Source organism: Neophocaena asiaeorientalis, unplaced genomic scaffold (genome assembly GCF_003031525.2).
Source record: "Neophocaena asiaeorientalis asiaeorientalis breed wild unplaced genomic scaffold, Neophocaena_asiaeorientalis_V1.1 scaffold197, whole genome shotgun sequence".
In the NCBI taxonomy this organism is placed as follows: Eukaryota; Metazoa; Chordata; class Mammalia; order Artiodactyla; family Phocoenidae; genus Neophocaena; species Neophocaena asiaeorientalis.
Genome location: NW_020174703.1, coordinates 3,838,584 through 3,855,233, shown reverse-complemented (window position 1 = coordinate 3,855,233; position 16,650 = coordinate 3,838,584). Strand labels below are relative to the sequence as shown.

At 37.2% G+C, this 16,650-nt stretch overlaps 2 protein-coding genes across 2 annotated transcripts; both read right to left on the bottom strand.

Moving 5' to 3' along the window:
- Window positions 1-623, bottom strand: LOC112409248 (olfactory receptor 5H2-like). The gene is given in 2 exon segments (XM_024759237.1): window positions 1-341; window positions 344-623. Coding segments are annotated over 2 exon segments (621 nt in total).
- A 210-nt stretch (window positions 624-833) lies between these two features.
- Window positions 834-15,430, bottom strand: LOC112409247 (olfactory receptor 187-like). The gene is given in 4 exon segments (XM_024759236.1): window positions 834-983; window positions 7,683-7,759; window positions 14,870-15,019; window positions 15,022-15,430. Coding segments are annotated over 4 exon segments (765 nt in total). The 5' UTR covers window positions 15,410-15,430.
- Window positions 15,431-16,650: the final 1,220 nt, after the last annotated feature.

Here is a 16,650-nt window from a genome sequence, read left to right as displayed (position 1 = left end):
CTAACCTGTACAATTATGTGTTGTTTTAATGAAAGAAGAACACCTATTAGCATTTCTCTTTAACATTTTTGTCAGTGAATCTATGACTTTCTTATTTCTCAGGCTGTAGATAATTGGATTTAACAAAGGAATTATGACAGTGTAAAATAAAGAGTCCATCATATCTTGATCATCTGCTTGTGTGGATCCAGGGCACACATACATGAAGAGAAGAGGCCCATAGTATAAAGAGACACATAGGAGTTGGGCTCCACAGGTGGAGAAGGCCTTCCTTATGCCTTCTACAGACTTCTTGTTAAAGATTGTAAAGAGAATAAGTGTGTAAGACACAAGAACAATGAAAATAGTGAACAACTATATTGATCAGAGAAAATAAAAATCATCAGAAAATTAATGGAAGGATCAGTACAGGAAATCTTAAATAATGGTATAATGTCACAGTAAAAGTGATGTACTATGATGGAACTGCAAAAAGTTAATCTGAATAAAAAAGCATTATGAAATATGGCATGGAAAAGGCTACCTATAAATGAAAAAACTAATAGCCAGATGCATAGCCTAGTCATCATAATCACTGGATAGTGTAATGGTTTGCATATGGCCACATAGCGATCATATGCCATTGTCAGCAAAAAACATTCCATGGTTACAGATTGCAAGGGAAAAAAATTGTATCTTGCAATCAAAGAGAGAGATCATTTTGCTGTTGGCAAAGAAGTTGACCAGCATCTTGGGGGCCACTGTGGGTGATAACCAAGTATCTACAAAAGCCAAGCTCCCAAGGAATAAGTACATGGGAGTGTGAAGGTGAGGGTCATTACAGATGAGAGCAATCAGACCACGGTTTCCCACATGGTGATGAGGTGTAGCATTAAGAACAGCAGGAACAAGAGGATTTGCCACTCTGGTTGGTATGTAAGTCCTGTGAGAGCAAACTCTGTCAGCTCTGTTGCATTTTCCGTTTCCATATCCTTAGATGGCCTCTAAAATACAATGCAGTAAATGTAAAGTAACATTTATCAGAAGTTTAAAAAGAAGATTTGGTTAAGCTAATATAAATAAAACCATACACTAGACTGAATGCCATTTATTTTATTTACTCTTTAATACATGAAAAGTATTTCAGGAAATTGCTGTATTGGAAAAATGTGATTATTTCAGTTCAAAATATGTATAGGAATAAACAGATTTAGAAGAAAAGAAAGAAATTCTGAACATGGGCAAATTTATGGGGAAGCTATTGAATGAAGTAGGGAAATTCTGTGTGTTTGACATGGATGCACATCAAAAAAATCTTAGAAAGGCCTGGATTATCAAACGAATTGAATGCCATGTGAATGATCTTCCATTTTATTCTTCAAGTAATAGTCAAGCACTGAAAACTTTTAAGATGTGGAGTGTCATCATCAGTTAGTTTTGAAATTAAATATTTGGTTGTAGAAATAGTCTGCAGGAAGAAGAACCTTGTTTCATGAATACTCTTCAGGAAGTTATGACTGTTGTCCAGTAATTCCCAAACCAGATTACACATCCGAATTGTTTGGGGTAGTTTTCCGTGCAAAACATTGAGTTTGAGGTACTACTGTAGAAATTGATTTAGTAGATCATGAATGTGGTCAAGTAATATGCATTTTTAAATGCTCCCCAGGTGATTAAAATGTATGTGAGGTTCTTGGTTCATGTGTGATATGATTAGAATGATGAGGGAGACAAAGAGATAGATCAAAATAAATCAGAATGTAGAATCACTAAGGCTTGGTGACAGATTAAATGTGAAGGAGTAATTAGTAAAGGAGAGAGAGTCACTCTCTTTAATGACTGGATAGGTAGTCATTAAAAATTGAGATTGAAGACTCAGATGCAGTAGCTAGTTTTTGCAAGGAGCATCCTCTGAACATCCAGGTGAGATAAGCTTAGCAGTATGATTCTACAAGTGCTTAATAGAAATAATGACTTGGGTGTCATTGAGGTGGCTGAAAACATACTTATATATGGCCTATACATTGGACAGTGTGCATAAGGTAAAAAGAAAAAGAGGAAGGAATGAAAACAAACTTGAAGAAGTTACATTAAAGAGATTAAAAATGGATGTACATCATTTATTAGATGGTTCACATCTGATCCTCTTTTCTACCAAATGAGTCTTGGTGGCAGACTAAAGCTCTCATCCTCTCTAGAAGCCAAAGTTTCTGAAACTAACTTTCCCATCCCCCTGGTACCTAGAATGAGGGGGCTTGATATAGGGTTAGCCAAAAAAAACTCATTTACACTCTATTTGGGATATGGAGAGGGGAGAAAGAGGTCAAATGTGGACAAAGAGAATTTTGGTTGTAAAGTCAACCAAGGAAACAATATCATGACCCCAGAAACTCCTGTACCCATAGCAATGGCATTGAGAGTGTGAATTGTAGCATTCAAGTTCAGCAGCAATGACAACAGGTCTTATTGAGCTAGAGATGGGACATGATTTTGGCTGTTGACTGTCTGACTTCTTTCTTTGTGTCCTGCCAATTTCTCTAGTGGATTTCCCCAACTTCCCTAACATTTCTATGTCCAAGCCAATTTTCATTCAATTAACTCATTTCATCTTGCAGCCAAGAGCTCTGGCTCACACAAAAGGAGAAAAGGAAAGACCAGAAAAGGCTACAGAGCAGAGTGTCAGAGAAGCAGGAGGGAACTGGAAAGCTGAGTGTTGGGGACTTAAAGAGAGGAAAATACTCAAGAAGGACAAAGGAAAATACAGTGCCTAAAATGAAATAATTGCTCTGGTAGGATAAGGAGTGAATAGAGATCATTGTGTGTAGGAATTAAGAGAGTTTTTAGTGAGAGCAATTTCCATTTTGGGATAGAGTTGAGGTCGGAGAATAATGAGAAATGAAAAGGAAGCAAATGGCACAGCAGTGAGGAGAATGAAATAAAGTATCTAAGTTGTGGACAACAGTTGACATTTGTTTACCACCGCCCATAGACAGATGCGATATTTTTCCTTATAGAACAATGTCATGAAAGTTTTCAAAAGAGAGGGAAGAGGTCATTGAGATGAGAGTGGGTAGAGAAGTGGAATGGAAAATTTGTGTGGGTGACAAGGAACAACAAAAAACTGGAAGAGACAAACGAACATAGATGAATAAGTGTAGGAAAGACAAGCAAACAGAGAGAGGAAGTATCAGAGGAAGGCTGAAGATGAAATAAGGGGAAAGTCTCAGCGTTTGGAGGATAAATATCTGTCAACTCTGGCTTTAACAGAAGTTGTCAACACAGGGTCACCTTTCTTTTTCTTTTATTAAAAACTCCAAGTTTATTTTCCTATGGAATTAGTGTATTAATTAGAAACTTTCATTTTCTTTTTAGGTTTTTTAATTAAGAATTTTTTTAAAACATCTTTATTGGAGTATAATTGCTTTACAATGGTGTGTTAAAAATTTTAATTTTACTTTTTGCTCATAAATATACTAGCATGGCCTCAAAGTTCTTTTCATATATAAAAGATGCTTTATCTTTGTTATTACTATGATTAGAGCTGACTTTCTTTAGAAATCCTCCTGGTTTGCGATTAAAGCATTTGCTTCTCCACAAGTTTTATTAGTGGAATAAAATTGATCCAAAGACTGGAACTTAATACAGGCAATATAAGTAACCAGTGCCAATAACTGCAGTTGTTAAATGTATATTTATTTCGAGTGAACATCCTTCCATGCAATATCAAATCACTAAACATTTCAAAACTTCTCAATTTGATGTGTGGTTAGTTATTAAGTCATAAATCTGAGAAAAGCACTGGAGAAACATTTTCTTCATTTTTCTGTATATATATGTGTATATACATGTATGTATAACGAAATTATTGTCAGAAGTAGGTGAAAGAATAGAGAGGTTATTATTTAAGTGATTTAACTTAAAATTTAAATCAAATAAATATTTTGAATGCAATTATCAGAAAGATTTCTTATGTAGAAAACATTGACCTAAATCCTTAAACTACTGTTCATTTGTTTAATGTTCTAATTCACCAAAACTTATCCTATAGAGTCATTGTAAGTATGCTAACCAGATGATTGAATATTTAAAGAGTACAATGTGTTCTTAGAGCTATTTTGCTCATCCACATTTTACTCACAATAATAAAGCATGCAGATTATTCACTATTTTCCATTTTCAACTGGCTATTTTGGTATCTTGTAAATCAAATCAAAATTATTACAAATTTAACAGTATTTTAACTTTCTATGAAAAATTAATGAATATTACAAAAAGCATTCTCTCTCACCTATATCTGTTAGAAATTGTTGAGCTCCTTTCAGTGTTTGGCTTTCTGAAGTAGAAACTAATATAAGAGCACTGCAATGACAATAACACAGGTGACAATTCTTTGCACACTGATTCATTTTGGAGGCTTCATTATCCAAGCTCAGGAAAATGTTGTTTACATAAGTTTATATAAATTTGTGTTGAACACAAGAGTTAACCAATTGTATAACTGTGTGCTTTTGCCAGAAGAGGAAGGAGTGAAGAACTTAAATTCCCCTGATAGCACCCATTTGATTACCTTTTGGACAAAGCTAAGCTGTTCTGGGCATTGTGGATTTGGACATGTATGAGAAATCCAGGTTGCTGCACGGGGCACCACGGTCTCTGAAATCATAAATGTCAGTCATTGCAGACAGTTCTGGTTTTAACGATAGAAATTACACTTTATGGCACTATTTTCAACCACAGAGGACACTTCTGACATGTTTTTGCAAACTCCAGTTTATCAATAAATGTTGATGCTCTGAGTGCTTTGATCAGTATGGTCTTATCTGAGCTAATCACACATGATTTTAATGAGGCCTAATTTCTAGATTCCTGTCAAGACCCAACCCAAGTAAATTTGTCCTCCTCATGCAAACTGTAGCTCACGTTCCAGACCCATAGCTAACTCCCAACTTTAAGCTGAAATCTGGTGAGAAATCTTACCAAGCAAACGTCTGGGGAAGGAGTAAAGGAAAAACAAAACAAAGGACCACAGTGGGAGACAACCTATAGCAGTGCTTCTCAAACTTTAATGCCTGTGAGTCTCCTGGAGATCTTGTTAAAAAGCAAATTCTGTTTCAGTAGATCAGTGGTGGGGCCTGAGCGTCTTCATTTCCAAGAGATGATGCCTGTGAACAGGTGCCATCCACAGGGTCTTTATCATGGAGAGCCTAGATTATCAGAGAGCCTAGATAATTGGAGAAGCACAGCATGGTAAATGTAGCTGGCTTGCAAAGAGGGATGCAGGGAGGAGCCAGATGGGTCAGGGAGGCCAGCATATGGGGGTAACACAGGGCCTTGGAGGCCAGATCAGGGACTTTGTTCTATACCTTAATTTAAAGGAAAGCTATTGAGGGGTTTAGAAATGGTGGTACCATGATGATCAGATTTGCCTTTTTTGCATTAACAGAGAAAGTTGTCAGTGTACATTCATTCAGAAAAATAAAACTTAACTTACTTATTTGTGGTATTTTGGTATGATATCTGAGTAACAAAAGAAAATGCTTAATCGTTCCAGACCCATAGCTAACTCCCAACTTTAAGCTGAAATCTGGTGAGAAATCTTACCAAGCAAACGTCTGGGGAAGGAGTAAAGGAAAAACAAAACAAAGGACCACAGTGGGAGACAACCTATAGCAGTGCTTCTCAAACTTTAATGCCTGTGAGTCTCCTGGAGATCTTGTTAAAAAGCAAATTCTGTTTCAGTAGATCAGTGGTGGGGCCTGAGCGTCTTCATTTCCAAGAGATGATGCCTGTGAACAGGTGCCATCCACAGGGTCTTTATCATGGAGAGCCTAGATTATCAGAGAGCCTAGATAATTGGAGAAGCACAGCATGGTAAATGTAGCTGGCTTGCAAAGAGGGATGCAGGGAGGAGCCAGATGGGTCAGGGAGGCCAGCATATAGGGGTAACACAGGGCCTTGGAGGCCAGATCAGGGACTTTGTTCTATACCTTAATTTAAAGGAAAGCTATTGAGGGGTTTAGAAATGGTGGTACCATGATGATCAGATTTACCTTTTTTGCATTAACAGAGAAAGTTGTCAGTGTACATTCATTCAGAAAAATAAAACTTAACTTATTTGTGGTATTTTGGTACGATATCTGAGTAACAAAAGAAAATGCTTAGCCTCCACTTGGGACTTGGATGGCTAGGTGGGGGAAAGCAAACAGCATCATTTTAGTAGATTGATTGATCAATTAATCTGCTTCCTTACAATTTTGCTGATGAAAGCCAAAGTAGAGGAGAAAATAACATAGAAGAGTCGAGTCCTGTGAAAAGTGCACAGAAGAGTGGAGTGGGGAGTATGATGTGCAGAGGTAGCTTCAACATAACCAACACTTGACTAAAATTTACTGCCCTCTTCAATTTTGTATAATTATCTCCTAACTTATTTGGTTGCCTCTCTCTGAGCGCAAAGGCCTGTATTACTGCTTCCACTCTGGGTAGTCTTTTCAGTTTTGGTCATTTTACTAGGTAATATCTCATAGCACTTTCATTTGCATTTCCCTAGTAACTAATTTTATAAAGCATCTTTTTGCATCCTTCTTTGACATCTGTATATCTCTTTTGGTAAAGTGTTCAAATATTTTACCCATTTTTAATTGGTTTAGTTGGTTTTTATTATGAATTTTGAGAGTGCTTCATATATACTGGAAACAAGCCTTTTATCACACTGTATAATTATCTCCTAACTTATTTGGTTGCCTCTCTCTGAGTGCAAAGGCCTGTATTACTGCTTCCACTCTGGGTAGTCTTTTCAGTTTTGGTCATTTTACTAGGTAATATCTCATAGCACTTTCATTTGCATTTCCCTAGTAACTAATTTTATAAAGCATCTTTTTGCATCCTTCTTTGACATCTGTATATCTCTTTTGGTAAAGTGTTCAAATATTTTACCCATTTTTAATTGGTTTAGTTGGTTTTTATTATGAATTTTGAGAGTGCTTCATATATCCTGGAAACAAGCCTTTTATCGCACATATGATTTGTAAATATTATATCACACTAGTCTGTTACATGGATGACATTGTGCTGATTGGTCTTAGTGAGCAAGAAATAATATTTATTAGTTAGCCATTTGTAGGACAGAGGTGGAAAACAAATCTGACAAAATTTCAGGGGCCTTCTACTTCAGTGAAATTTCTAGGTGTCCAGTGATATAGGGCACGTCAAGAAAACCCTTCTAAGGTGAAGGATAAGTTGTTACACCTGACCCTTCCTGAAACCAAAAGAGAGGCACAACACATAATGTGCCCCTGTGGATTTTGGAGCAGTATTAGCATTATTTGGGTGTGTTACTCCAACCCATTTACCAGCTGCTAGTTTTGAGTGGGTCTCAGAGCAAAAGAAGGCTTTGCAACATGTCTTGGCTTCTGTGCAAGCTGTTCTGCTCCGTGAACCATATCCAGCAGATCCAGTGGAGCCTGAAATGGCAGTGGCAGATGCTTGGAGCCTTTAATAAGCCTCTAGAGGTTGATCACAGTGCAGGCCTTTAGAATGTTGAGCAAAGCACTGCCATCCTCTGTGGATAATTACTGTACTTTAGAGAAACAGCTGTTGGACTGCTAGTGAGCCTTGGTAAAAAATGAACGTTTAACAGTGGGCCACCAATTTGCCATGATACCAGAGCTGCCCTTGACACACTGAATGTTATTTGACCCACTAACCATAAAGTTCAGTGTGCACAGCAGCATTCCTTCATCGAACAGAAGTAGTAGACACTTGATCAAGGCAGGAACAGGTCCTGAAGGCACAAGTAAGTTACATGAAGAAGTGGTTCAAATGCTATTGGCCTCTACTCCTGCTGCAATGGCTTCTGTCTCCCAGCCTGGACCTGTGGTCCTATAGGGAATTCTCTATGATGAGTTGACAGAGAAGAGAAGACTGGGTGGGGCCTGATTTACAGATGGTTCTGCATGGTATGCAGGCACCATCATAAAGTGGACAGCTGTTGCATGACAACTCCTCTCTGTGACATTTAGGAAGGGAAAACCTTACAGTGGGCAGTCCTGCTTCCACCAGGACACACAACAATGCTTCCGTTGAGCTGAAAAGTAGACTGCCCCTTGGTCCCTTTGACTTTACGTTCCTTTGACTCATGAGACAAAGAAGTGAGTTACTGTGCTGGCTGAGGTGATTGATGGCAACTACCAAGAGGAAACTGGACTATTCCACAAAGAGGGTAAGGAAGAGTATGTCTGGAATACAGAAGATACCTTAGGCTATTTCTTAGCATTATCATTCCCATGGTTAAGATCAATGGAAAACTTTAACAGGCCAAACCACATAGTAGTTCTAATGGCCCAGACTCTTCAGGAGTGAACCTTTGGCTTATTCTACAAGGTGAAGAACAATGACCACCTGAGTGAGGTGTTTGCTGGAGGCGAAGAGAATGCAGAATGGGTACTGAAAGAAGTTAGTTAAAATACCAGCAACAATCACATGTCCAGTTACAGATATGAGGTGTAATTTGCCAAGAGATTTCCTTCTTAGTTTGATATGAAAACATTTGTGGGTGTGTATAGCAAACAGCCTTGTTTTCTTTCCACTCTTATTCCCTTATCATGAGACATAAGATGTACTGACTTTATAGCATAATAACTGAGTGTTGTTAATTTGACATCTTAGTATTTGTATTACCAGATATCAAGGAGAATCAATAGTAAACATTGCTCAAAGATTTTACCTCCACTCCGGGGAAGAAGTAATACATTTTTGGTTGTACATAGCATAGTTGTATCATGTTAGGTGACCTTGCTATTATCATTATTTAGAAATAGAATAGTTTTAAGATATGTGTATGGGTGCTAAGTTGACAAAAGGTGAACCTGTAATGGTTAATTTTATGTGTCAACTGGTCCGTGGACTGTCTATATATCTAATTAAACATTATTTGGGGGTGTTTCTGTGAGGAAGTTCCAAATTAGTGTGGAATTGGTGGACTCAGTAAAGCTGATGACTCTCCACAGTGTAGCTGGGCATTAGCCAGTCTGGTGTGGGCTTGGATGGAACAAAGAGGCAGAGGAAGGTGGAATTCACTTTCTGTTTGACTGGTTAGCATTGATATTCTCCTGCCCTTGATGATCTGATTCTCAGGACTTCATACTCAAAAAGGAATCTATACAATTGGCCCTACTACCTGAGACCTTTGAAGTAGGACACTGCTGTCCTCACTCTCCAGCTTGCAGAGGGAAAATCATGGAACCTCTCAGACTCCATATCATGTCAGCCAATATCTTATAATAAATGTCTTGGTATAAATATAGATAGATAGATAGATAAATAGATGATAGATAGATATATAGGGAGGTAGTGAGATAGAGAGATAGATTCTCCTGGTTCTGTTACTCTAGACAACCATGACTATAACCAAAACTCACTGTATGTTTAGTGAACATCTTGTTTTATCTTGCAAAGTGAGGGAAATATTATGATGTAACTGTTAGCTATTGCTCTAAATAAGTCTCACTATGAAGGTACCTTTTCAGAAGAGGTAAACGTCACGTACTACAGCATAAGGAATATTGTGTATATGAAGTTGTACTTGAAAGGGGTGATCTAAATGCTGATCTGGCTTGGTAATTAATTTTTAGAAAGGGACAGAGAACCCTCCCATTAACCATATTGAAATTAGACAATGTGGTCTTTATTGGCTATCATCACTATCAATCATGGTTCCCGAGAAAAAATTATTTAAAAATCCACAATACTTCATCCTTTGAAATAGATGCCCTATTTGCATCTTTCTGTCCAAAACTGAAAGGAAAGTATAAATAGAGGGTGCAAACTGCCAAAATATTTTCAGAGTGCTGTTTAAGTAGGGAATAGAGTATATGGAAACTCTGTTTCATCTGATATCTAAATGTCCTAATACTATAACAATTTTGCTTCACTGATTACTTTAAAACAGTGATTATCTTAGGTCAGGCTACTGTAACAGAATATCATAGATTGTGTTGCTTATACCACCAACATTTATTTCTTACATTCTGGAAGATGGGACGTTCAAGAACAAGGGGCCAGCAGATATTTATTGTACATGGTGAGAGATTGCTTCCTAGCCTAGTAGGCAGCAGCCTTCTCACTTGGCCTTTGCAGGTTGAGTATTCCTGGGGGTGGTGGGGAGAAGTTAGTTCTCTTGCCTCTTTCTCTTCTTATAAGGGCACTAATACCATCATGAAAACCTGACCCTTATGATCTATTCCTACCCTAATTACCTCCTAAAGTCCTCATTCCAAATACCACCACATTAGGGGATTAGTGCTTCAATGTATGAATTTGGGGGGAAATCAACATTCAGTTCACAACAGTAGTTTGCTATGTATAGTCCCAAAACAACAGGATTAGCATGACTGAATTAGAAACTCTAATGATAATGCCCATCAGTCTGTGTTTTCATAAGCTCTCCAGGTGATTCTGATGCCCACTAAATTTTTCAAACCTTTGTTTTAAAAGACCAACAAAAAGAGCTAAAATGAAAGCCTATACCAGAGAGGTTTTGACACTTTCCTAATACTACATGTACTAAGACTACATGCCATAATTAGTCAACAAAACAGACTCTAGTTATACAGTTCTAATTTTGATTTATATTTGTTTGCTTTTGCCCAATCCTAGTTATGTTATTTCTTTGAACACAGTCTAGGATAAAATTATCAACAATCTCCTGAACAGTAGAAGTCTTACTCAGTAGAAGGTATTGGAAGGCAAAGAGAAAAAAACATATGCACATATACATAAAGAGAGAGAATTTATTATGTATTCTTTTCAATCTCCAGGTTAAGAAAATGAATACAACTTCATAATAAAGAATATCTCAAGTACATTATTTGTATTTCCAACAAATGATCTAATCTAGCATCAGCAGTGTCCAGACAACTGGATGAACTTAGCAAAATTATATCATCCTCTAAATCTAAATAACCATTAAACAATACAGATTTCATTTCATAGTTTCTTTTTAAAGGAATCTGCAGAATATCTGGTCCCAAAATGTGGATTTTTCACAGGTGTATCTTTTACCTCTTTACCAACATACCACTGAAATGACAAAAAAATGTACAAATGAATAAATCTATAACAGAAGTGAATGAGATCACATCATTTGAGTAGGGATTTTGGTAATTTCTGGAAGGCATAAAGTAGTTGAGATTGTACTGAAGATCAATACAGAGCAGAGGAATCTGTAGACTAGATGTCTACAAGAGAAGGCTTCAAGGAAGTCTGCACTTCTGAGAGGCCTCCAACTGTCTGTTCTGTACTCAGCAACCTAAATTAAGATGTGATGGGTTATACACCCACTCATATACTCATAGCTTGACACCAGACTTCTCATTCAAAGAAAAATTCTTTAGGAAACAGTGCTAATGATGGCAGAAGAAATACATACCGCTGCCTATACTTTCAGTTAGTCTTTCGGTCATGACAATGTATGAAGAAGCAAAAATCTAAATAATTGAAGGAATCCATCTAAACAATGGAAACCTTATACAGTAATAAAAATCATTGAACTATGTACATATGCAATAACAATTATCCTTTTTTATTCTTTTTAATTTTTTTAAATTGAAGCATAGGTGATTTACAATGTCATGTTAGTTTCAGATGTACAGCAAAGTGATTCAGTTATACATATATATGTATCTATTCTTTTTCAGATTCTTTTCCCCTATATGTTATTACAAAATATTGAGTAAAGTTCTCTGTGCTATACAGTAGGCCCCTGTTGGTTATCTGTGCTATACATAGTAGTGTGTATATGTTGATCCCAAACTCCTAACTTATCCCTCCACCACCTTCCCCTTTGATAACCATAAGTTTATTCTCTATGTCTTTGGGCCTATTTCTGTTTTGTATATAAGTTCATTTGTATCATTTTTTAAAAGATTCCACATATAAGCGATATCATATGATATTTGTGTTTCTCTGTCTGGCTTACTTCACTTAGTAGGTAATCTCTAGGTTCATGCATGTTCTGCAAATGGCATTGTTTCATTCTTTTGTGCGGCTGAGTAATATTCCACCGCATATATTATACCACATCTTCTTTATCCATTCATCCATTGATGGACATTTAAGTTGCTTCCATGTCTTGGCTATTGCTACAATGAACATTGGGGTGCATGTATCATTTTAAGTCATGTTTTTCTCCAGATATATGCCCAGGAGTGGGATTGCAGGATCATATGGTAGCTCTATTTTAATGGAACAGGATAAAAAGCCCAGAAATAAATCCACACACCTATGGTCAATTAATCTATGACAAAGGAGGCAATAATATACAATGGAGAAAAGACAGTCTCTTCAATAAGTGGTGCAGAGAAAACTGGTCAGCTACATGTAAAGCAATTAAATTAGAATATTCTCTAACACCGTACACAAAAATAAACTCAAAATAGATTAAAGACCTAAATGTAAAACCAGTTACTATAAAACTCTTAAAGGAAAACATAGGCAGAACACTATTTGACATAAATCACAGCAATATTTTTTTGGATCCACCTCCTAGAGGAATTGAAATAACAACTAAACATATGGGACCTAATTAAACTTAAAAGCTTTTGCACAGCAAAGGAAACTATAAACAAACCAAAAAGACAACCTACAGTATGGGAGAAAATGTTTGCAAACAATGAGACTGACAAGGGTTTAATCTCCAAAATATACAAACAGCTCATATAGCAAAATATCAAACAAACAAACAGCACAATCAAAAAATGGGCAGCAGACCTAAATAGACATTTCTCCAAAGAAGATATACAGATGGCCAAAAGGCACATGAAAATATGCTCAGCATCGCCAATTATTAGAGAAATGCAAGTCAAAACTACAATGAGGTATCACCTCACACCAGTCAGAATGGCCGTCATCAAAATGTCTACAAATAATAAATGCTGGAGAGGGTGTGGAAAAAAAGGAACCCTCCTGCAGTGTTGGTGGGAACGTAAATTGATACAGCCACTATGGAGAACAGTATGGAGTTTCCTTAAAAAAAAAAAAAAAAAAGACTCTTTAGGGAGAAACAGTAAAAGCAACTGGAATGTGATGAATGCATTCCCTTTTTGGGGCATAGGGGGATGTCTCAGAGGAGTAAAAAGAAGGCAGATGACCTGGTCTAATCTTGTGACTCACACTTCCAGGAATATAGAGTAATGATTTTTGTTTTAAATAATTATATGTCTTGCATCTTTAAACCAAACCTCTGATTAGGGGCTTCTCCCTGATATTTTATCATACTCTATCCCAGGAACCAATCCTACTGATAATATTTTCAATTGTCATGAAAGAAATTTAAGAAGGTGAGCTGGCATGCAGCAGCCGTGCCAGGTCCAGTAATTTCCCTGGGCTCATTACCGGGTTGAAAAAGAGTGATGCACTCTTACTGTCTTCTATGTATGTGAGCTGTCAGATCATTTTAAGTTTATAAATATTTTGTGAATACTTATTTAGGAGCTCATGTGAGTAAGCCACTGTGCTATCTACTACAAAAGACAGAAGGATTTCTAAATTGTAATTTAAAAGAGTTTGTAGGCCAAAAATATTATTATACGAGGCCAAGTGTGACCAAGAAGAATAAATAAACTGCTAAACATTTGAGATGAGTGAGCATTCCTATTATCTTTGAGGTACACTGGAAAAACATCGCAGAAGCTGTAAAATTTGAGAGAGATGTTGAGGAAATGATACCTTTTCAACTTTAAATGAAAATAGAGAAGTTGGGTGGGGAGGATTCTCTGTGGAGAGACCTGTGTGAGCAAAAGCATGAACCTGAGAGAGAGAGGTTTGTCCAGAAAGCTTTCAGTAACTCAGTTTGGGTATAATGTAGAGTCCACAGGAGAATTGTGGAGGAAGAGCCTTCAGAGTTAAAGCAAGGTTTTATTTGAATGCTGGGATGAACATATGCAGGGTGAAATATGAAGAAAGAAAGAGAGAAGAAAGAAAAAAAAGAAAGAAAGAGAAAAAGAAAGAAGAAAGAAAGAAGAAAGAAAGAAGGAAAGAAAGAAAGAAAAGAGAAAGAAGGAGGAAGGAGGAAGGAGGGAGGGAGGGAGGGAGGAAGGAAGGAAGAAGTCTGTATATATAGATATATATGCATATATATTTACTTGTATTTATATACCATATAATCTTAACATAAATGAAGAAATAATCATAATGCATATGTACGTATACAGCTCTAGATACATTTCCCATATATGTGAAAAATCTGGTAGCAATGACAATCTATTAAAAGTTATTGAAGAAAGATATCATGTAATCAGAGTCCTGTTTATAAAGGTTAATCCTGCAGGTATGTTTGGAAAGGAAAAGAATATCAACAGGATGGAAGGGGTAAATAACAGAGGTCGGTAGTTTTGAGGGTTAGGACCTGAGTGGTATGGAATGTGTATGGAATTTAAGTGTCAGGAGAGGAAAGGCAAAATGGCTTTGAAAATGGATCGCTTATTATACGTAAATAGTATGACATGTGAGGAGAGCAACCTTTCAAGGACTTTTAGAGCATGAAACAGCCAAATTCTTGCTCATTTTCAAGTATTTCTCAGCTACCCACTGGGAACTATGGAATCATATCATCTTAACATTATTTGAGCTTTGATAATATGCATTTAAAGCCCCTTGTTGTCAACAACACATTTGAATAACTTTTACATACTACTGATCTCTTTATCTTACAAACTTCTTTCTTTTCTTTTGCTGTATGCGGGCCTCTCACTGTTGTGGCCTCTCCCGCTTGCGGAGCACAGGCTCCGGATGCGCAGGCTCAGCGGCCATGGCTCACGGGCCCAGCTCCTCCGCGGCATGTGGGATCTTCCCGGACCGGGGCATGAACCCGTGTCCCCTGCATCGGCAGGTGGACTCTCACAGTAAAAGTTATATATCATGTTGTAATTACAGAAGGTTAATCTGAATAAAAATCCTATATGAATAAAGGCATGTAGGACACCACCTACAAATGATGAGACAAACAGTCGCATACATAGTCTATTGGTCATAATCACTGGGTAAATAAAGGGTTGCATATGGCCACATAGCGATCATATGCCATACTTGCCAAGAGAAAACATTCCGTGGTTGCACTGACTGTAAAGGGAAAAAATTGTACCATGCATTCAGAGAGAAATATCATCTTACTCTTGGCGGAGAAGTTGACCAGCATCTTGGGGGTCACTATGGATGATACTGAAGTATCCACAAAAGCCAAACTCCCAAGGAATAAGTACATGCGGGTGTGAAGTTGAGAGTCATTCCAGATGAGAGCAATAAGACCAAGGTTCCCCACAATGGTGATGAGGTATATCACCAGGAATACCAGGAACCAGGGGATTTGCCACTCCTGTTGATATGAAAATCCTGAGAGAACAAACTCTGTCAGCAATGTTGCATTTTCCTTTTCCATATCTTCACTGGATGTCCCCTGAAATAAAATGCAATAAATATAAAAATAACATTCACTATGGATTTATGAATTGAAAACTTGTAAAGTGGAGTCGAAATCATACTCCTATCAGAATGCCCTTTTAATTTCATAAAATATCACTATATAAACTGGGGGATTTGAAGAAATGCCACTCAATATGATAATTTCAGTTCAAATAATGTGCAGAAATTAATAGATTTATATAAAAGAGACATTCTAACCATTTGCTACATTTGTGGGGACCTGATAGAGTATGGTAGGGAAATTCTGAGTCTGGGACATGGATTATTAGTCAAGGGAATAGATGTTTAAGGGATCTGGATTATAAAATGAATTGAATGCCACGTGAAGGATCATGAACTCTTTGCCTCAGGTAATATGTATATACTGAAAATTTTCAAGACAGGGAGAGGCCTCAGAAAGTATTTTAAATTAATTTTTTGTCAGCACAGAAAATAGGTGTCATGGAGGGAAAGCCGGAGTCAGGGATACTATTCAGGAGATATTGCTATTTATTGTCCAATGGTTTTCTAACCAGATTATACATCAGAATTGATTGTGGAGCTTTTTATGCAGAATATACATTGTGAGACATTACTGTAGAAATTAATTCAGTGGGTCAAGATTCAGTTCTAGGAATCTGTACTTTAAAAAATGCTCCACAAATGCATGTGTAGTGCCTAGTCCGTTGGTGATATAACTTTGGTTGTCATGAGGAAGACAGAGAGATAGATGCAAAAGAATTCAAAATGCAGAGACACTAGGACCTTGTGACATTAGATGTGAAAGGGGTGGTCAGTGAAGGAGAGAAGAGTCACTTGGTGACTGGCTAGATGGACATCAAAAGTTGAAATCAAGATCTCAGCTGCAGTGGCCAGTTTGTGGAGAGAGCATCCTCTGAACATCAAGATGAGATGTACTTAGTAATATGAGTCTACAAATGGCTTAATAGAAGTAATGTCTTAGGAGTTTTGGGGGTAGCTGAAGGCATATTTATTGATAACCTGTCCATTGAAGAGTATGCATAAGAAGAAGAAGGGCACAGAAAGAAACTTGAGGAACTTATATTAAAGAGGTTACACAGTGGATACTCAGCATATATTAGATAGCCAACATCTGATCCCCTTTTCTCCCACATAGTCGTGGTGGCTGGTAGAGGGTATCACCCATTCAAGAAGCCAAAAGATGATAGCCATAATGACCTATATGGGAATAGAATC